Source organism: Aotus nancymaae, unplaced genomic scaffold (assembly GCF_030222135.1).
Source record: "Aotus nancymaae isolate 86718 unplaced genomic scaffold, 86718_ANA_hifiasm-v0.15.2.pri h1tg000003l, whole genome shotgun sequence".
NCBI classification, from domain to species: domain Eukaryota; kingdom Metazoa; phylum Chordata; class Mammalia; order Primates; family Aotidae; genus Aotus; species Aotus nancymaae.
The window spans coordinates 77,297,118-77,318,682 of record NW_026988414.1 but is presented as its reverse complement, the minus strand read 5'-3'; the positions used below and the strand labels follow the sequence as shown (position 1 = coordinate 77,318,682).

Sequence of the window (21,565 nt, the reverse complement as noted above, 5' to 3'; positions counted from 1 at the left end):
GTAATCCCAGCACTTTGGGAGGCCGAGGCGGGTGGATCACGAGGTCAAGAGATCGAGACCATCCTGGTTAACATGGTGAAACCCCCGTCTCTACTAAAAATACAAAAATTAGCTGGGCATGGTGGCGCGTGCCTGTAATCCCAGCTACTCAGGAGGCTGAGGCAGGAGAATTGCCTGAACCCAAGAGGCGGAGGTTGCGGTGAGCCGAGATCGCGCCATTGCACTCCAGCCTGGGTAACGAGAGCGAAACTCCGTCTCAAAAAAAAAAAAAAAAAGAAAGTTTCAAGTGTGGCCCAGGCAATACATTTCCCAGAGTCCACAGCTGACTTTTAAAGTCATACAGTGAAAAGCCAAGCAGCAAGTGGGCTGCTCAGTTCCAAACAATCTGCCTCACTTTGATGTGACACAGCAAAGCTCAAACTGGAAGAGAAATGTGAAGCTAAAGAATGACTACAAGAGTCTGGTGGTTCAGGCCAGACGCAGTGGCTGACATCTGTAATCCCAGCACTTTCGGAGGCTGAGGCGGGCGGACCACCTGAGGTCAGGAATTCAAGATCAGCCTGGCCAACATGGTGAAACATCCTCTGCTGTATCTATTAAAAATACAAAAATTAGCTGGGCGTAGTGGTGGGTGCCTATAATCCCAGCTACCCGAGAGACTGAGGCAAGAGAATCACTTGAATCATGAGGCAGAGACTGCAGTGAGCCGAGATTGCACCACTGCACTCCAGACTGGGTGACACAATGAGACTGCATCTCAAAAAAAAAAAAAAAGTTTGGTTCTGTGGCATGTTTTAATTCAAAAGGCCCTGTGTGTCACAAGGGCTGTTTCTCAAAATCACTGTGGCAACTTTCTGTGTTCACCACCGAGACTCTGTGTTGCCCCACTTATCTCCCTGAACAATGTGGGAGAAAGGCGTAGTCAAGCAACCAACACTCACTAGGCTAGGAGGGAGCCTGGACAGGAATGCTCACAGCAGCTTCATTTATATTTAATAACTGCCCAAACTGGAAACAACCCAAATGCCTTTCAGCTCTTCTGCAGTTTTCCTTAGCCCAAGCTACATACTTTCAGGTTCCCAACACTCTCTATCTCTCCAGCCTACTCATCCTTCAAATCCCAATTCAAATATCATCTTTGCCCCAAAGTTCCAGCTGGAAGCCAATTCTCTCTCAGAGCATTTATAATGGTTACTGGTATGAATGTCTTCACTCTCCCACCAGACCTGTGACACACACCTTGAGAGCAGAAGCCATGCCCTGCATCTTTGCACCCCCAACTTGACATGTTGCCTTGCACTCCCCATCAGTGCTTGGGAAAAGCGAGCCTTTCTAGTGGAGTCAATGTGAGACTGCTAAGTGACATACTCACTTCCTAAACGTTAACTCTATTACTTACTAATCGTGTGCCCAAGTAAAGTAGCCCAAACATAACAGGTGTACACTAAATATTTAAGTTGAACGTCTTTACCTTTGGTTCAAGGATCAGTTCCACTCGCCCATTAGCATCATTTTCTCCGAGTCTGAGTTTCCTGCTTTGATATCAAGTTGCTCAAAGGCACTGTCCAATACTTGTAGGCCACAGTTCACAGCCTCCTGGACTTTAGGAATGAGATCTACTTCTTTCTGCTCCCGAGCCTTCTCCTACAAAACAAATATCATGCAGTATGGGTCTCCAATATACTGATACCGCCCCAAGAGAATATTGTGAATGTTCTCTAAACCCTAGGCTCGAGCTCCAAAAAAATTAATTAAAAATGTTAACAAAGTCAAATTCTGCTGAATGCCTTGACATAGACTTTGGAGTAAGACTGCAAGTTTTGGCCAGGCGCAGTGGCTCACACCTGTAATCCCAGCACTTTGGGAGGCTGAGGCAGGCGGATCACAAGGTCAGGAGTTCAAGACCAGCCTGGCCAACACGGTGAAACCCCGTCTATTAAAAATGCAAAACTTAACTGGGCATGGTGGCACGTGCCTGTAATCCCACTGCTCAGGAGGCTGAGGCAGGAGAATTGCTTGAACCAGGACCCGGAAGGTCGAGGCTGCAGTGAGCCGAGGTCGCGCCACTGCACTCCAGCCTGGGCTACAGAGCAACATGCCATCTCCAAAAAAAAAAAAAAAAAAGACTGCAAGTTTTAAATCCCAAGTTTGCCCCTTTCTAGACATGCAATGAACTACTTAAGGTCCCAGAGCTCCAAGGTCAGTCATCATCTACAAAAGCAGAGGTGCGACTACTGTGTGGAGAAGTATCCTAACAATGAATGGCACGCTACTTCCCCACTGCTGGAGGAGTAACAGGTCTATACTCTCAGATTCACCATGACTATCTCACGAGCCTTGGTTAAGGGTCTCTTGGGTAATTTTAGGAGTTAAGACTTGGAACAAAATACCCAGAGGTCTCATTTTTCCATTATAGTTTAAAAAGACAAAAAAATAGTGGACAATTACAATTATTTTATAAATTTGTTCTACATCAAAAGGGGGTTGGCTGGGTGCGGTGGCTCACGCCTGTAATCCTAGCACTTTGGGAGGCTGAGGCAGGCGGATCGTTTGAGGTCAGGTTTGAGATGAGCCTGGCCAACACGGTGAAACCCTGTCTCTACTAAGAATACAAAAAAATTAGCTGGGCATGGTGACACGGGCCTGTAGTCCCAGCTACTTCGAGGCTGAGGCAGGAGAATCTCTTGCACCCGGGAGGCAGAGGTTGCAATGAACTGAGATTGTGCCACTGCACTCCAGCCTGGGCAACAGAGCGAGACTCCATTTCAAAAAAAAAAAAAAAAAATTTTGTTTTTAATATAAACTGTTTAAAAAAAAAAAAACAGCTGGGAACAGGCAGAGCTACAGCTGGTTTCTAATACCCTTTCATAGTCTAACAGCTTCATCTGTCACAAGAAATAATTGTGACAAAGCGCCAACCTTTACAGGTGATATATATTTTCTGAATAAATGACAGTGAATTCAAAGCTACTCCCATAATAAACTTATTCACAGTCCATTGTGCCTTCCTGAGTGGAAGAAAAAGGAATCTCTGCTGGAGTGCTAAGAAGTCAGTGTGACCCAGAACCTCTTAGCTATGTTTTGGGCTCTGGTGTGAGAAGACCTCAGGAGGAAGTGGGTCGGTGCATCTGTAACACAGGAAGCCACAGCAAAAAAATGACCTCTGTAACCCTCCAAATCTGTAATATTTACTATCTGGCCCTTTACACAAGTTGTTTGCTGACTTCTACTCTATTCCTATGCCAGAATTCAAGAATCTGATCTCTGTATTAGTTAATACACTACATTTCAGAAACAAAGGAAAGAATCCCCTTTTGGGCTGCTGTCAGGAGCAGTACCTCCCTTTCCCTCCCCCACCCACCATCCCTAGTACCCTCATAATACATCGATCTCTACATTTCTCAAAGTCAGAAACTCAGCTCAAGAGTGATTTCATACAAGTACCTGCTCTGTTTCTTCTGCCTCAGCCTTCAGTACTGGCTCCTCCACTTCTTCATCGTACACACGCTAAATATGGAAGAAAACTCAATGTTAAAAGGTGAACACGTCATTGGAAATAAATCACAATACAAGAATTAAATACACAGTAAATAAGGACAAAGATGGAGAAGGAAATGGTTATTCAACAAAGGGCTTGGCTGGGTGCGGAGGCTCACACCTGTGATCCCAGCACTTTGGGAGGCCACGGTGGGCAGATCACGAGGTCTGAAGTTCAAGACCAGCCTGGCCAACATGGTGAAACCCTGTCTCTACTAAAAAATAAAAAAATTAGTGGAGTGTGGTGACACACACCTGTAATCCCAGCTACGCAGGAGGCTGAGGCAGGAGAACTGCTTGAACCTGGGAGGCAGAGATTGCAGTGAGCCGAGATCACACCACTGCACTCCAGCCTGGGTGACAAAGTAAGACTCCATTGGGGGGTCAGGGGTACGCAACAAAGGGCTGAGGCCACTATGCCACTACCAGTGGGTGTCCCTGAATAGTCCATTCACCAAAAAACCGAAATTGTTTTTAAATACAAATGATTAGGAAACATGATGAAAATTTAACCTCCTTGTAAACCAAGAGTTGCAAAACAGTAAGATATGCGTTTGCACACCTTTTCATTTAACCTAATAATGTTGATGGGCAGTGATACAGTATTCTCACCCTAGGCTACAGAAAATGTTAACTGGTGTAATTTATCAACTAAGAAGCAAGAACTTTAGGATTTTGAACAATGAAAATGGTAAAGGCAAAATTTATTTTCATTCAGTTGCTTAAAATGGCTGATACAATTTTATTATCCCATTTGTATGAAAGCAGAGAGAAAAATCTACCACTGACTCTCCAGAAAGGCTGGGCATTTGACTGACCCTGACAGCACGGACAGGCAAAACTCTCTTTTCCAGAACAGACCCACCGCTCTGACAAATCACTGTGATTCTTGTTTTTTTTTCTTTTTTAATTATTTTTATGTTTTAAAAACGACTCAAGTACAACATGCTTTTTATAAAAAGTCAACATAGGCCAGGCACAGTGGCTTGTGCCTGTAAGGCCAGCACTCTCGGAGACTGAGGCAAGGGGATCAGTTGAGCTCTGGAGTTCAAGATCAACCTGGGCAACATAGTGAGACCTCATCGATACCCAAAAAAAAAAAAACCCCACAAAAATTAGCTAGGTGTAGCGGTGTGCACCTGTAATTCCAGCTACTTTTGGGGTTGAGTCAGGAGGATCACTGGAGCTCAGGAGGTAAAGGCTGCAGTGACCCCTGATCGCACCAGCTTGGGTGACAAAGTGAGACCCTATCTCAAAAATAAAATGAAATTTAAAAATTTTTAAGAAGAAATAAATTAAAAGTCAATATAAATGAACCGATGAAAATCTTCTGGCATTAGACAGTGGCCATTACAATTTGAGTACACTACAATCCACCAAACTGCATACTGATTAAAGGTGTGAATTTTATGGTACATGAATTCTATCCTACTTTTTAAATTTTAAGTCAATATAAAGGCACACGTTAAAGAGATGTATTTTAAAATAGTTCCCTCCCTACCCACAACCTGACCCTTGGAATACCCATTTTAAGCTTGGTGTGTGTGCTCTTTGTTTCCTGAGGCTCTTACACAAATACATGCAGATACGCGCTCATATTTAGAACTCTCTTACCCTTCCTGCTTATCTATTTATTTATTTAGAGACAGAGTCTAGCTCTGCCGCCCAGGCTGAAGCGCAATGGCATGATCTTGGCTCACTGCAACCTCCACTTCTCAGGCTCAAAAAATTCTCTTGCCTCAGCCTCCCGAGTAGTTGGGATTACAGGCAAGCACAACCACGCCCGGCTAATTTCTTTTTGCTTTTTTTTTTTTTTTAGTAGAGATGGGGTTTCACCACGTTGGTGTCATAACCTAGCCTGTGTTAGCCTAACTGACTCCATCTTGGCAGTAGGCTCCAGCTTGGCTTCTCCCTCCCTGCCTCGGCCCCCTCAGGCGCCTTACTGAGTCAAGCTGCACACAAAGCTTTGAACAGTTAAAAGTGGTTCACACTGTTCACAGTACCTGTAACCATTGTAACCACATCCTGCTTGGCAAGTCTACCTGCTATTGTGAATAGCTTCCTTGGTGATTGATTGTATGGAAAGTTCCCCCTGCAAATCCCCTTCGTGATTGTATGGAAATACCCTTAGCAACCAACAATCCTGGGAACCTCCTGCCCACTGGTTACCAGCTTCCTTATCTAACTTGCTTGTTCTGCTTCTGTAAAATTCTGCTTCAGCTAGGCTCCCCCTCCCCTACCTAAATTAAGGTATAAAGGGAAATCAAGCCCCTTCCTCTGGGCTGAGAGAATAAAGGACTCTTAATTTGAAACTCAGAGCGTGGTGTTTCTTCTAAAACTCACTTGGATACAACATTGGCCAGGCTGACTTAAGTGATCCACTGGCCTTGGTCTCCCAAAGTGCTGGGATTACAGGTGTGGGCCACTGTGGCCAGCTGAAACTGGTGTTTTAATTTTAATAGCCATTTCCAGATTCTATGCACAAATGTGTAGAATTCCCTGTCACTAGCAGTATGCTCAAGTGCCCATTACCCAAATCTTTGCCAGTGATTACTGCTGTCCACCCATTTAAAAATATCTGCCAATCTGATCAAACAACGTTGTTTTTCAATGATCACATCCTCTGACCCAAACTTCTACTTATTGAAATTTAGCTCCAATGAAAATTGTCATAAATGCAAACATCAGAATGTCCTTGGTATCAAGATTTCCAGCAGAAAGTCACAAACACCAAATTTATAATTCTATGCAATTCCAATCAAAAGCTAATAAAATATTCTGTGGCACAATATAGTAAAATAATCCCACTGGGTGCAGTGGCTCCTGCCTGTAATCCTGGCACTTTGGGAGGCCGAGGTGGTTAGGAGTTTGAGACCAGCCTGGCCAACATGGAAAAACCCATCGCTACTAAAAACATCGCTACTAAAATTAGCTGGGCATGTTGGAGGGGCCTGTAATCCCAGCTACTCAGGAGGCAGGAGGATCTCTTAAACTTGGGAGGTGGAGGCTGCAGTGAGCTGAGATCGTGTCATTGGACTCCAGTCTGGGCAACAAGAGTGAAAGTCCATCTCAAAAAAAATAATAATAATAAATAAAAGATAACCCTCAAATTCACACAGAAAAGTAAAAAGCCAAAGACTGATAACCGTGACAATTCTGAATAGAAAGAGATTATAGGGACTTGCCCTATTAAGACATTAGAAGTCTGCAGTGTTTAAGATTATGATACTGGCAGACAGCGTAAAAACAAAACAAACAGCAGAGGGCAGAAACAGACCCACAATTCCATGGAGGCCTGATTTTATTTTCAAATACACACAAACATGCATATACAATAGTCAGTGAAGAAAAGAACAACTACACAATAAAGGTTATCTATAAGGGATAAAAATTAAATCCCTCTCTAGGTAAAAAAAATTAAAAGTTAGCCAGGCATGGCAGTGAACACCTGTGGTCCCAGCTACTCCGGAGGCTGAGGTGGAGGATGGCTTAAACCCAGGAGTTTGAGGCTGCAGTGAGCTGTGTTTGCACCACTGAACTCCAGCCTGCGCAACAGAGGGAGATCCTGTCTCAAAAACGAAAAAAGAATAAAAAGCCAGAGATACCAATGAATCCCCATCCAAAATGATTAGAGTTAAGGACAAATATGGAGGGTTGGCACCTTTGAAGCAAATGTGGCAAAATATGAAACTACTGATGTTAGGTGCCGCATCTACTTAGCACTTGTGGTTTCTCTCTAAACTTTTCTATACTTATGAAACATTTCATAAATAACATTTAATATGGGAGGATTATTGTATGGTTTAAGAACAAAAAAATGAAGTTCACAAAAGTCTCAAGGATGTGTTAAATAAGTTCACATAAACAAAAGTAGGCTGCAAATGTAAATACACACACACACACACACACACACAGTCATCTAGAAAGAAAAGGTTAAAGTTGACTGGACGCGGTGGCTCATGCCTGTAATCCAGCATTTTGGGAGGCCAAGGCAAGCGGATCATGATGTCAGGAGATCGAGATCATCCTGGCTAACACAGTGAAACCCCATCTCTACTACATATACAAAAAATAAGCCGGCCATGGTGGCATGCGCCTGTAGTCCCAGGTACTCAGCAGCTGAGGCAGGACAATCACTGGAACCTGGGAGGGAGAGGTTGCAGTGAGCTGAGATGGTACCACTGCACTCCAGCCTGGGCGACAGAGTGAGACTCCATCTCAAAAAAACAACAAAAAAAGAAAAGGTTAAAGTTAAAAAAAAAAGAACATAAAGTAATACAATGAAACGTTCAATGGTTGGTTAATTTGGGGTAGTTGATTTTTTTTGTAAGTTCAATTCTTTTAAGCCTGACGTCTGCATGGGAAATAGATTTAGAATATATGTGCTAGGGCTGGGCACAGTGGCTCACACCTGTAATCCCAGCACTTTGGGAGGCTGAGGCGGGCTGATCACAAGGTCAGGAGTTTTGAGACCAGCCTGAACCCCCGACCCTCCACCGTCTCTACTAAAAATATAAAAATTAGCTGGGCATGGTGGCCGGTGCCTGTAATCCCAGCTACTCAGGAGGCTGAGGCAGGAGAATAGCTTGAAACAGGAAGACGGGGGTTGCAGTGAGCTAAGGTTGTGCCACTGCACTACAGCCTGAGCAACAAGAGCGAAACTCTGTCTCAAAAAAAAAGAATCTCTATCTATATGTAGATATATATGTGCTAAACATTGAGAGGCTCCCCTCTAGCTGAGGAAATGTCAGATGATTTATCTTTTTCTTACTATTCCTAATTGCTCTATAAAGATCAGGAATTCTTTTGGTAATTTGCAAAGTCAGGACTCCAAAAAAGTAAGTAAATTTCAAAAGTGAGACCTGGCAGCTACCATGGCTACCTATGAGAAGCCTGCAGCTAGAAAGCCAAATACAACATCTAAGAAACCAAAACCCATGGGACCTAAAACCCATGGGATCTTTTCAAGGCAAGCAGGACTAGCATCTCCAGTACTTTGCACACAGCAGATAACCAATGCTAACTTCTTTCATCCTCACCTGGTTGAACTCAAAGCTTCATGTGTTTTGTGATCAATTTACAGTCAGATAGCTACGCCCAGGACTGTTAAATATCTTTGGTATTGGCCGGGCACGGTGGCTCACGCCTGTAATCCCAGCACTTTGGGAGGCCAAGGTGGGCAGATCACGAGGTCAACAGACCGATACCATCCTGGCCAACATGGTAAAACCCCGTCTCTACTAAAAATACAAAAATTAGCTGGGCGTGGTGGCATGTGCCTGTGGTCCCAGCTACTCGGGAGGCTGAGGCAGGATAATTGCTCGAACCCGGGAGAGGTACATTGCAATAAGCCAAGACTGTGCTATTGCACTCCAGCCTGGGCAACAAGAATGAAATTCCATCTCAGAAAATAATAATAATAATGGGGCTTGATTTAGCAAGACAGTTCAACTCATCAAATCCCACAAATTGTAAAATTGCAATTATAAGAAGCCTACTAAAGGATGGCATGTGATGCTTCAAGTGCTTTTATCCAGGGGGTCTGCCTAGTGCAGAGGGTCCAGGAGGAAGTAATATAATTGAGCAGAGACCTGGAAGACAGATAGATGTCAATCAAAGGGTCGAGGCATAGAAAGCAATGTAAGCAAAGGTCCCGTAGCAGCAGGGCATATGGTATCTCAAGGAATGAGAAGACTGGATTGTCAAAAGCAAGGCCATTATGTAAAATAAGGCAGGTCTAGGGGGTTGGGGAGATGCCTGTACAGGAAATTATATGCCAATAAGGCTTTTGGGCTTTACCTCCTTCTCTCTAATTGTGGACTACTTGACAATTTCAACAACTCCATCTGTTTCTTCAATAGAAAAGTAGAAGAGGAGGGGCAAATGACCAAAATTCAGCTTTTATAAATCAATAGGGAGATGATCTGGAAAATTAACCCATTTATGCCTAGTGTTCCATTATTGGAATGCTAAGCTTGTGGGAGTTATGTATATCCTACTGCTCAAGGTCATTGCCAAGGTCTGATTTTTCACAAAAAAATTTGTAACCTCTGGCATAAATGGGTTAATTCACTTAATTTTGGAATTAAAAAACATTTTTACAAAGCTAAGATTTTGAAACAATTGACTTTAAAAAGAAAAAATCCTCCCTCACCAGATCTTTTAACAAACTAAAGTCATTAACTATGGCACTTAGTATTTCAGGATGCAATCCCTAAATTAACAGACTAATTAAGGTTTAGAATTGTGTTGCCTTCTAATTAGATGCTAGAACACTGGCCAATGTTAATTAGCATTTCTTCTCCCTAGGAGTCCCCTCTTGAGCTTTTACTAATGGTACTAATTTCTCTTGCACTAGAAAGTCCTGACTGTTCTTGCCCTAGAAAGTCCGGATTGTTTCACTTACTTATAATATAGTTTGCAACTCTGTGGCTGCCTCTGAGGCTAATTAATAAAACCCACAAACCTATCTGACTTTGAAAAATTACCATGAAACTAAATGGCACTATCATTCAAGTTGGAATTGTAATATGTAAGTACTGATGTCAGGGGTTGAAAAAAAAAAAAACATTAAAAAGCCAGATCACTGACAAATATGTATCAGCAAGTAGATTTTTTCAGAGTTTTATTAAGCATTTCTCAGTATCATCATGCTCTGCCACAAATGAAAAAAGCCTATAGCATGTGGCCTTATAGAAGGTCTGGGAAGTAATTAAAATTTGTCAGTGGCAACCAGCATATCCGGAGAAGAGTTCTGAACGCAGACTGGAAGGCGAAGAGGCATCCAGACTGAACACTAAGGGCTGGGCACGGCGGCTTACACCTGTAATCCTAGCACTTCAGGAGGCTGAGGCAGGAGAACTGCTTGAACCTGGAAGCAGAGGTTGCAGTGGGTGGATCACTTGAGGTCAGGAATTCAAAACCAGCCTGGCCAACATGGTGAAACCCTGCCTCTACTAAAAATACAAAAAAAATTATTGGCAGGTGCCTGTAATCCCAGCTACTTGGGAGGCTGAGGCAAGAGAATTGCTTGAACCTGGGAAGTGGAGGTTGCAGTGAGCCGAGATCATGCCACACACTCCAGCCTGGGTGACAGAGCGAGACTCTGTCTCAAAAAAAAAAAAAAAAGAAAGAAAAGAAAGAAAAACAAAAACACTAAGACTAAAGGGATGGAGAGATGAATGGAAAACAGGAAATCCCTAGTAGTAGACACAAATAAAGAACAGTTAACAAAACACAATAAAAACCAAAAAACTCCATAAAAACTACATCACGGAAAACTCAGAATCTAAGAAAACTTGGCTAGAAAAGAAGAGTTGGAGAAAAGAGAAGACCTAAGATTGTGGTTCAGAAAAGGTTTATGATGTTCCCCATTTCTCCCCACTGAAGTATTGATCTGATACCAATCTAGTACCAATCTGGTACAGGCACAGTGGGTACAGAGGAAACCTCCCAAATCCTTTCGGACTCTGGTGCTGCAGTACCGACTGCAGAGAAGTGCTAAGTACCTGATCCAGAAAGAAAGGTACAGAATGAAAACAACAGGAGTGCTTAAAAGGACACCAAATTAACCTTGATGAAAACATCATGGGGCTGTGCACACCAGAGAAGTGAGAATCTAGAGTCCCTGACTCTTCCAGTGAGATAAACGGTCAGGACTAAGCTAGACATTCTGTGTGGACAATCAGAAAACTACTGATTTTACTTGAATACTTGTTATTTTTCAAACTCATGAGTACTCCTTTACTGTTAAAGGAAGTAACGGGCAAAGAGATCTCTAAGACCTTTATTAATATCTTTATTTTATGCATAGCTCTCCAAAAGACAGGAAGTGGCATTTAACCCAAGCTACTAAAAAACGCACAAAGATGCTGCACAAGTTGACTATGTGGCATTATCTGGTGTTCTCTTAACTATCCTAAATCTTGGCCTTTTTTTATCATTTTGTGATTCTGAATTTTTTTTTATAACTTTATACCTAACAATCTTAGGAGATAGATTACTTTAGTAATTCTTTTTTCACAAATGAATGCTGATATTCAAAAAGTTGAATACCCTATGAGAAACACAGGTCTGTTATCTAAGCTACCTCTCCATCCTCATCTCTTAAGTCTCCACTGTGCTCCAGCCACACTTACTTCCGTTGTAGGCTAGAATTATACTATTTGCCAAGAGAGAGGCTCTATCTAATTTACCTATGTATTCCTACCATCTAGAAGAAACTCAGTAAATAGACAAAACTCACACATGGGTTTAAGCTCAGTAATCTGTGTATAGTCGATTCCACATCGTAAGTTCAGCCATCGCAAACTTCAGTTAAGAATACTGCAAGTAGACATATATATTCCCTGAATATAATTTACCAGAACATAACCCAAGCAACAACTGAAACCACATGTGGTGTCCAGAGGGTCTAACCAGGTATACAGATCATGCCTTACAGATCATGCCACAACAAAGCTGGTGTGAGTGCCACACAATTCATCACAATTGCTGACTACTCTCAAAATTGACAAAAGATGGAAGCACTGAAATATAAGAAAATTTCATCATTAGACTTTTTTAGAGGCTTGGAAAAAAGGACTTAAAACTTTACAAATAAAAAAGAGGCATCTAATCCCAGAGAAAAAAGCTTCAATTACCAAGAACCACACTTCCGCCAAAATTAAGGAGGGAACCTAACAGTAAGTTATTTAAAATTACAGTATCTCCTACTTTGAAAAAAACAATTATTTATAATTATGATATAACTAAATAACTCACATTCTCAATGAACTGGGTATTAGAGAGCATAAGGAAATCATTGAAGACATTATGCAGGTGACAATCGGTGGCTTTGGTTTCCCGAATTAGTCCGACCACTCGTTTCTTGATTTCATGGGTCCTAGAGATAGTTTGCTGTGAGAATTCCTGTAGAAACTGTAGTAGCTATTTTAAAAACATAAACATACGGTAGTATCAATGTTACACATATCTACTCTGCGCATGTCAAATCAAAAAAGAATCCATGCTACTTCGGCTCACTGCAACCTCCGCCTCCTGGGTTCAAGTGATTCTCCTGCCTCAGCCCCCTGAGTAGCTGGGATTACAGGAGCCTGCCATTACGCCCAGTTAACTTTTTTGTATTTTTAGTAGCAACAGGGTTTCACCATGTTGGCCAGGCTGGTCTCGAACTCCTGAACCCGTGACTCTCCCACCTCGGCCTCCCAAAGTGTCGGGATTACAGGTGTGAGCCACCGTGTCCTGCCAGAATGCTCCTTCTGACAAGTAGTAAAACCAAGGGACATTGAAAACCACTAACAAAGCTCATCAAAAGAGTGGCAGTGAGCTAATGGTATGGTGGCCCACCTTGTAATCCCAGCACTTTGGGAGGCTGAGGCGGAGTGATCGCTAGAGGCCAGGAGCTGGAGACCAGTCTGGACAACATAGAAGACCCCCATCTCTACTAAAATTAAATAAATCAGCTAGGTGTGGTGAAGCCCGCCTATAGTCCCAGCTACTCAGGTGGCTGAGGTAGGAGGGATCAGCTGAGCCCCGGAGGATGCAGTGAGCTAAGATCAAGCCACCTGCACTCCAGCCTGGGCAACAGGGCAAAACCCTGTCTCTTTTTAAAAGTTCTCTTTGGTCGTCAGTCTACAAAGATCACAGAGCAAGGGTTAGATAACCAGCCACCACTCTTATTCAAAAATCCTATTCATTTAGGACTCTGGAATTACAGCTCTGAGGGAGCTTCCTGGGCCCCCGACATGAAGAATCTCACTAAAGGATATCCACATACTGGCTTGTCTCCCACCCCACTTAGTCCAGGTCCCAACAAGAATCGCCTCCCTAGTGCCCGAGCAATTCCTCAGCGTGGCAGAAACGGATCTCCCCTCTGGATGGAGCTGAGCGGCACTGCCAGAAACCCCAATGACGGGAACGCCGCGTCTGGGCCGTGGTCCGGGCCCGCCTCCCTCCCCGGTAGCCGGGGGCTGCCAAACTGGCATTCTCCAGGGCTATGAAGGGCCTGTGTTCCTAAGAGGGCAGGCAACCCGACGGCCCGGGTGCAGGGGCAGTCGCGGCCCCGTCCTCCCGCGCGCAGGCCGAGCGTCCCCCCTGCCGCCCTCGCGTCCCCCCTGCCGCCCTCGCGTCCCTGGGGCCCGCCTCTCACGCCCGCGTCGGCCGCCAGCGACCAGCTCTGGCTGCTCCTGCGGATCTCCTCCACCGACCACGGCCGCTCCCACACGGGCTTGGACGCCGGCGCCCGCTCCTGGTCGGGGGTCATCCGGTTCATCTGCAGCGAAAAAAACGAGACAGGCTGAGCCTGAGGGCAGCAGGGACAGCTGCGCCATGCCAGGCCCTTCTCTCTCCTGCCTGGCCCGCCTCCCTCACCATCCCAGCCTCCCGGCTCGGTGGGCTCCGAAGCCGCCCCCTCGCGCCAGGACCGCACAGCCCCGGAAGCGCAGCCCAGCGGCCCCGGGCGCCAACGCCTCGCGTAACCTGGTGTCACGTGACTGCGCCCCACGTGATCAGACCTGCGATACTGCGGGGAGGAAGCTACGGATGGGAATTGGACTGGAGTTTGGGGTTCTCGGCTGGGTTGGGGCGGGGGAAGCTGCACGAGCCGGGCCGACGCCAGGGAGCGCTGCAGAGGCCGGTTGGCCGGGTGGCTCTGCGGCCCAAGACCCGAGGCAGCGGCGGTGTAATGGCACTGGCCGCCAGTCCGGCGGGTCTGGAGAGTGGGGACCTCCAGCAGCCAGTGGAGTCACCAGCCTAGGAGCTTTCGACGTCGGCGCCGTGGGCAGAGGAAAAGGCCTGCTCTGCTGCCTCTTCTCGTGCAGCAAAATCCGCTGCTGTGGAGCCGGCAGGCGGGAGCTCAGTGGATAGAGAATCCGTGATCTGCCTGGGCATCACCTTGCTTTTGTGACCTGCTCGGCTGCCACTGTGTAGGGGCTGCTTAAAGTCCTTTGAACTGGCACCATTGGCTTCAGATTGAAGGCCAGGCTCCTCATTATGACAGGCATACAACTCTCTCATTCGTCCTCCGCTGTCCCAGCTCAGGGCTCCAGCTCTTCTGTCTCACACTTCCTTGCAGTTGCCTCTGCTTAGTCGCCCTTGTGCCAGACAAACTTACTTATTTTTATTATTATTTTTTTTGAGACGGAGTTTCGCTCGTTACCCAGGCTGGAGTGCAATGGCGCGATATCGGCTCACCACAACCTCAGCCCCCTGGGTTCAGGCAATTCTCCTGCCTCAGCCTCCTGAGTAGCTGGGATTACAGGCACGCGCCACCGTGCCCAGCTAATTTCTTTGTGTTAGTAGAGACGGGGTTTCACCATGTTGACCAGGATGGTCTCGATCTCTTGACCTTGTGATCCACCCGCCTCGGCCTCCCAAAGTGCTGGGATTACAGGCTTGAGCCACCGCGCCCGGCCCAAACTTACTTATTAAAATAAAAATCCCAATTTCTTTCCATTCGTGTGTACCCAGGCTAGTTTTTCAACTTTTCTGAGCTTTCCTCGGTGAAACGAAGCTACATATCTCGCAAGGATGTGATATTAAAGTGGCAAAATTGTAAAACATCCTCCACAGTGCCTGACTTAGGCTGAGCATTCAACGTCGAACGTACCACTGCCCCATGCACCTTGCTCACACCCAATCCTGGATTTTTCTTCTGTAGCCACCTCAGTTATCCCCTCATTAAATACCAACCTGATTATCCCAAGTACAGTTTAAGTGACTTGTTATTTTCTGTGTATTTATCCTAAAGTGTTACATTGTATTGTAATCATTTAAATATAGGTCTCTCCTTTAATAATAATAATAGCTAAGAGCGGGCTGCAGTGGCTCACGCCTCTAATCCCAGAACTTTGGGAGGCTGAAGCAGGTGAATCACAAGATCAGGAGTTCGAGACCAGCCTGGCCAACATGGTGAAACCTTGTCTCTACTAAAAATACAAAAATTAGCCTGGTGTGGTGGCAGGCACCTGTAATCCCAGCTACTCGGGGTGCTGAGGCAGGAGAATCGCTTGAACCTGGGGGGTGGAGGTTGCAGTGAGCTGAAAGCGAACCACTGCACTCCAGCCTGGATGACAGAGCAAGACTCCGTCTTCAAAATAATAATAATAATAATGGCCAATGTTTATCAAGTGATCAGTATTTACCACTTTATACATTATTCATTTAATTCACACAATGACTATGAGGGAGGGAATATTATTCCCAAATTATAGTTGAGGAAACTGAGGTACTGAAAGGAGAAGTAACTTACTCATGATTAGGTAACCAGGAAAGAGGCCGACCCAAGAATCCACACTGTGAGCCAATAAGGTACAGTAACATATAGCAATGTTAACACTAAGGCTGGGCTGGCATGGTGGCTCACACCTGTAATCCCAGCACTGTGGGAGGCCAAAGTGGGTTCGAGACCAGCCTGGGAACCATGGTGAAACCCCATCTCTACAAAAAAAAAAAAAAAATTAGCTGGACATGGTGGCATAGGTCTGTAGTTCTAGCTACTTAGGAGTCTGAGGTGGAGGGATTGCTTGAGCCCCTGAGACCAAAGTTGCAGTGAGCCAAGATTGCCCCACTACACTCCAGACTGGGCGAAGAGGAAGACTGCTGTCTGCAAAAAAAGTTTTAGTGTCTTAAGGGGACTTCATTTTTTGGTCACCATCTACCAACCTCCTCCACTTTCCCCACATTCATTAAAACACACACACACACACACATACTCTCTTTAGAACTTGGAACTCGGTTGGTAAAATTGAGACGAGCCAATTACCAAACTTGCATTTCATCTTCCATCACCATGGGCAACTTCAGTCGCCACGTGCTTAACATCTTTAACCTACGTCCCACACCCTGGACTTTATCACTGAAACATTGTGACTTCAAATCTGAACTTCTCCTGAATAGAGAAGCCTCTTAAACTCTCGGGTCTCTCTCCCACTTCCTAGTCCACTGTGTCTTTTCTTGGCTAACTCAAGCTCCAGTCCTTCACTGCCCCCTTTTCCCCTCCATTCTGCCCTTTTAGCTTTGTTTCCTTGACTGTTAAGCCTAGAGACCAATGATACTAGACTTTAAGTTCTTCACCTTATTCCTTTAATATCTTCACCTTATGCCTCTGACAAAGACTATGCTAGATTCTAACTTGAATCAGGCCCTTTTTCCTTTCCTGTACCAAAGTTACTGGAGGAAATCACTACAAATTAATATTCTGCAAATGTAAATGACCTTCAATACTGATTAGCAGACCTTTTATTTATCTTGTGTCTTTATAACTTATCCTTGATCAGCCTCCTTCTGTTACAGGAAAGGGGTCCGCATCCAGATCCCAAGAGAGGGTTCTTGGATCTTACACGAGAAAGAATTCCGGGCAAGTCCATGGTACAAAACAAGAGCAAGTTTCATTAAGAAAGTAAAGGGAGCTGGGCGCGGTGGCTCATGCTTGTAATCCCAGCACTTTGGGAGGCCAAGGCGGGCGGATCACGAGGTCAAGAGATCGAGACCATCCTGGTCAACATGGTGAAACCCTGTCTCTACTAAAAATACAAAAAATTAGCTGGGCATGGTGGCGTGTGCCTGTAATCCCAGCTACTCAGGAGGCTGAGGCAGGAGAATTGCCTGAACCCAGGAGGCGGAGGTTGTGGTGAGCCGAGATCCCGCCATTGCACTCCAGTCTGGGTAATAAGAGCGAAACTCCGTCTCAGAAAAAAAAAAAAAAAAAAGAAAGTAAAGGGATGAAAGTAAGAGGAGGGAGGCATCCACCCTAAGGACAATGCTTGTATATACTGGGAGATGCGTTCTGCTGCAAGAGTTTGTGATAAAGGATTAATATTCTCAACATTTTGAAAGAATTGATATTATCTTTAAAGCAAAATTAGGAATGCCTTTGTTCTCCAGATATTGGGATATAAGGACCCTCCCAAGTCTGGGTCTGTTTACTAAACATGATTAATTTGTTCCCTTAATGGTAAACGTCTAGAAGCTAGCAATGCCTAGTTTTCGGAGGATGCCGCCCAGCAAGTCTCAGCCTCATTTTCCTAGCCCTCACTCAAAATGCAGTTGCTCTGGTTCAAACGCCTGACACTTCCATAGTTTTGAAACAGGAAAGGTTCCCTTCTCCCTCTCGCCCCACCAGGCATGTGATGAAGGTGTGGCTTGCTTCTTCAGTGCCCTGCTGCTCAGACCTCTAGGGGAGCATACAGATGGGCAGTCCGTGGGGCTCAGACACCACAGCTGTGTCTAGGGGTGAATGTTTACAGCTCTTGAAGCACCAGTAGGCGCGGGTTACAGGGTGCTTTTTTAGTTTTGCCGTCTATAGGCAGCTTGTGTTAACCAGCTCACTTAGACCCTTTCTGTATCCCGGGTTCTTGCCTTGGTGTACTGGAAGAATCGGATCACACCTGGGCTTGGAGAATGAGTGCAAGGTTTTGCTGCGTGGAGGTAGCTCTGGCGAAGTCAGAGGAGAATGGAGTGGGAAGGTTTCCCCTGGTGTCGGGCCTCTCAGCGGCCTGGGCTCTCCTCTGACTGCCCAGCTAAACTCCATGTGCTTCTGCTTCTGCTGGTTGGCTGGCCGGTGCCTGTCGGTGCATTCCTCTCAAAGTCCAGCCACCTGTGTGTTCCTCGGCTGATGTGCTCCTCTCAAAATCCAGTCACCAATGTGCCTGCTGACTAGGGTCTTGGGGTGTTTATAGGCACAGGATGGGGGTGTGGCAGGCCAGGGTGATCTTGGGAAATGCAACTTTTGGGCAGGAAATGCCTGTCCTCACCTAGGTCTGTAGGGGTGGAGCCCTAGCCAGGGACCACACACTCCTCTACCCAGCACTTCCCTTCCTTCATTCCATGGCATTTAAGGGACCATGCCCTTCTCTACCCAGCACTTCGTTATCAATTTCACCACATTGTTCCAACTATCCACTCCACTTGCTGCTTCCTGAGAGAACACACTCCCCCAACTTCATACTTAAAAGGTTGCTGTTACTACACCTTCTGTATCCCATGCAGTTCTTTATTTGCACAAAACAGAATTCAACTAGCACACTCAAACAAAATAGAATTTGGGGAAAAGATAATGCAGCGCTCACAGCACTTAAAGAAAAGTAGGCAGACAGGTCTTGAAAGGGCATGAACCTCAGAGAAACAGAACAGTCTTCTTTGAGCCAATGCCCTCAGAGTGACTGGGCTCCAGTCATTTCCCTTCTAGTGTTTTTCCTCTGAAGTTCTAGAGACAGAGCAAGATTGTCTCAAAAAAAAAAAAAAGGAAAAGAAAAGAATCTAAGTTACTATTTCGAACTGCTGCAGAGTATTCTGTGGTAGGAACATAGTATGGTTCATGTAGTCATTCTCCCATTGATGGACCTTTGGATTGTTGCCAATATCTCACTGCTTCCAGCAATGCTGCTAAGATAGTCTTCACAATACTTTCTTGCACACACATGCAAATGTTTTGGTTTTAATACATATGTCAGATGCCCTCCAAATTGACTGCAGTAATACGCACTCCCTCTGGTGGGATGTGAGGTACCCGTTGGCCCAAATCCGCCTAACATCTGTTATCAAACTGGAAAATACTTGCCAATCTGATCAGTAAAAATAGCATCTCAATGCTCTTTTATTTGTATTTCTTTGAGAACTGGTGAGATCCAGCATTTTTTCTTATCTTTCTTAGCAATTTTAATTTCCTTGAATGGTGTTTTCATATGAATTGCCTATTTCTTATTCATGTTTTTCTTATTGCCCATTTATTATGAACACTCATTTGTTAGGACTTTATAATCTTTGCATCTTCATTTTTTTTTTTAGACAGATTCTCTTCCTGTCACCAAGGCTGGAGTGCAATGGCATGATCTTGGCTCACTGCAACCTCCGTATCCTGAGTTCAAGTGAGTCTCCTGCCTCAGCCGCCCAAGTAGCTGGGATTACAGGTGCCCACCACCACACCCAGCTAATATTTGTACTTCTAGTGGAGATGGGGTTTCACCATGTTGGCCAGGCTGGTCTTGAACCCCTGATCTCAAGTGATCCACTCTCCTTGGCCTCCCAAAGTGCTGGGATTACAGGTGTGAGCCACCTCACCTGGCCTGTGTTTGTGTTTTCTATGGATTATGCTGTTTCCTTTTTTGTCCCTATTCCTGTTTTCTGTTGGATTGATTGAAATTTCTTTGTTCCATCTTTTTGCCTCTATTGGTTTGAAATTTATACATTTCATTGCTATTTTTCTAGTAGTTACTCTTAATTTTTTATATCCATATATAAAGTGGCCTAACAAAATCTAAAGGTAAACAGTACATACAGACTCTTTCCAAACAAGGTAAGAAATGTTCACTTCCCCCTGCTGTTTTCCCTTTCCCCAACTCTCCTGTTGATATAATCCAGAATTCTAATTCTAAATTGTGATTTTAAGCATCTGTGGCAATCAACACGTTAGTCTTAAACAATAGCATTGGCTGATGACTTAGAGAAGTGTTACCTTTTTCACACTGCTTCTTCCTCTGGATTCATGTCATTCCTTGCAGGAGGACTTCTTAAGTAGTTCTTTTCAACAGAATCTGTTGGTGATAAACTTTCTTAAATCTTGAATGTTCAAAAGTGCCTTTGGGCTGGGTGCAGTGGCTCACACCTATAATTCCAAGGTAGATGACTTGAGCCCAGGAGTTCAAGACCAGCCTGGGCAACATGGGGAAACTCCATCTCTACACAAGAACAAAATAAATTAGCCAGGCGTGGTGGTAGGCTCTTGTAGTCCCAGCTACTAGGGGGCCTGAGGTGGAAGGATCGCTTGAAACAGTGAGATCAAGGCTGCAGTGAGCTGTGATCATGCCACTGCACTCCAGCCTGGGCAACAGAGCAAGACTTTGTCTCAAAAAAGAAAATAAATGTCTTTGTTTCACTATGCTCTTAAATAATTCTGTACCTGGGTTACAGAATTCAGCATAAATTACCATAATTTTCCAACAGCTCATTGAAGACATTGTCTCATTGGCTTGTATCCAGTGTTGCTAATGAAATTAATGAGGAAACTCTGATCCTTATTTCTTTGAGTTTTAAACTTTTTCTGCTTTGGTAGCTTTTAACATTTTTCTATTTTCATAGCTTTCTTCACTTTGGGAATCTTTTTAGCTATTAATGAAATATTACTGTCTCCCATTTTCTCTCTCTCTCTGGCATTCCTACTAGATGAAAGCTTGAATGTCATCATCCAGGTTTTATGCCTCTTAACCTTTTCACTTTTTTTTCTTTGTGCTTTAATCTGCAAGACTCCCTCAACTGAATGCTCCATCTTGTTAATGCACACTTCAGTGTGTCTCTGCTGTCACTCAGCCTGTCTCTCTTTCATGGTGGTGGGCTTCCTCAGACATCTGGCACTTCTTCAGTTCACACTAGTTTTCTGGTTTTGAATTCTGCACCTGAGTTTCAGGATTCAACAGCACTCTCAGATGAGTGCAGCCTCAGGTTATGTGGGCCTTGGCTTCTCCCATGGCTTCTTAAGAACTTCCTTGTTCATTTCTGTGATCTCAGGTGCCCCCCTTTATGACTTCAAGCCCAACTCTATAGACAGTAATTTCATTTCTCTATCTGTTCTATCATTTATAAGGGCACAGCATGGAGGGGAGGGCCTTTCAGACATTTTTCTTGTCCCATTTTAAGTCCCTAAATTACACTTAAAAAAATACCAGCAAAACTTTTGCCTTTTATTTAGGAAGAGTAGAGAACTCTGACATGAGTTTGGAGTACGCGAGTGTATGTGTGTTTGTGTGCCTAGGCCGTTTAAACTTGCTATGTAATGTATTTCAATAAATGTTTCAGTGTCGGTACAGTGAACAATTCAACTTAATGATAGGCCGATCTGGAATCTCAGTAAAATTTACTTTGGGTGTTATTTTTTGAAGCATTAATATCTATAGGAAGACCTAGTAGGAGTGGCTGACAAAGGTTAATAAATATTATGAGAATATGCTTGTTTTTGATGTGAATGTTGTGGCTCAGGCCACCCTGAAATGAAATTCACAGGGTTGGTTTAGATGTCTTCTCCCACACCTCTCCT

At 44.6% G+C, this 21,565-nt stretch overlaps 1 protein-coding gene across 1 annotated transcript in view; it reads right to left on the bottom strand.

Moving 5' to 3' along the window:
- LOC105734327 (WASH complex subunit 2A-like) overlaps positions 1-13,945 on the bottom strand; it is a 51,017-nt gene extending 37,072 nt beyond the window's left edge. The window contains 5 exon segments of the mRNA XM_064383194.1: positions 1,472-1,518; positions 1,521-1,644; positions 3,445-3,507; positions 12,301-12,465; positions 13,688-13,945. Coding sequence (XP_064239264.1) covers positions 1,472-1,518; positions 1,521-1,644; positions 3,445-3,507; positions 12,301-12,465; positions 13,688-13,810 — 522 coding nt within the window. The 5' untranslated portion in view covers positions 13,811-13,945.
- Between the last annotated feature and the right edge of the window lie 7,620 nt (positions 13,946-21,565).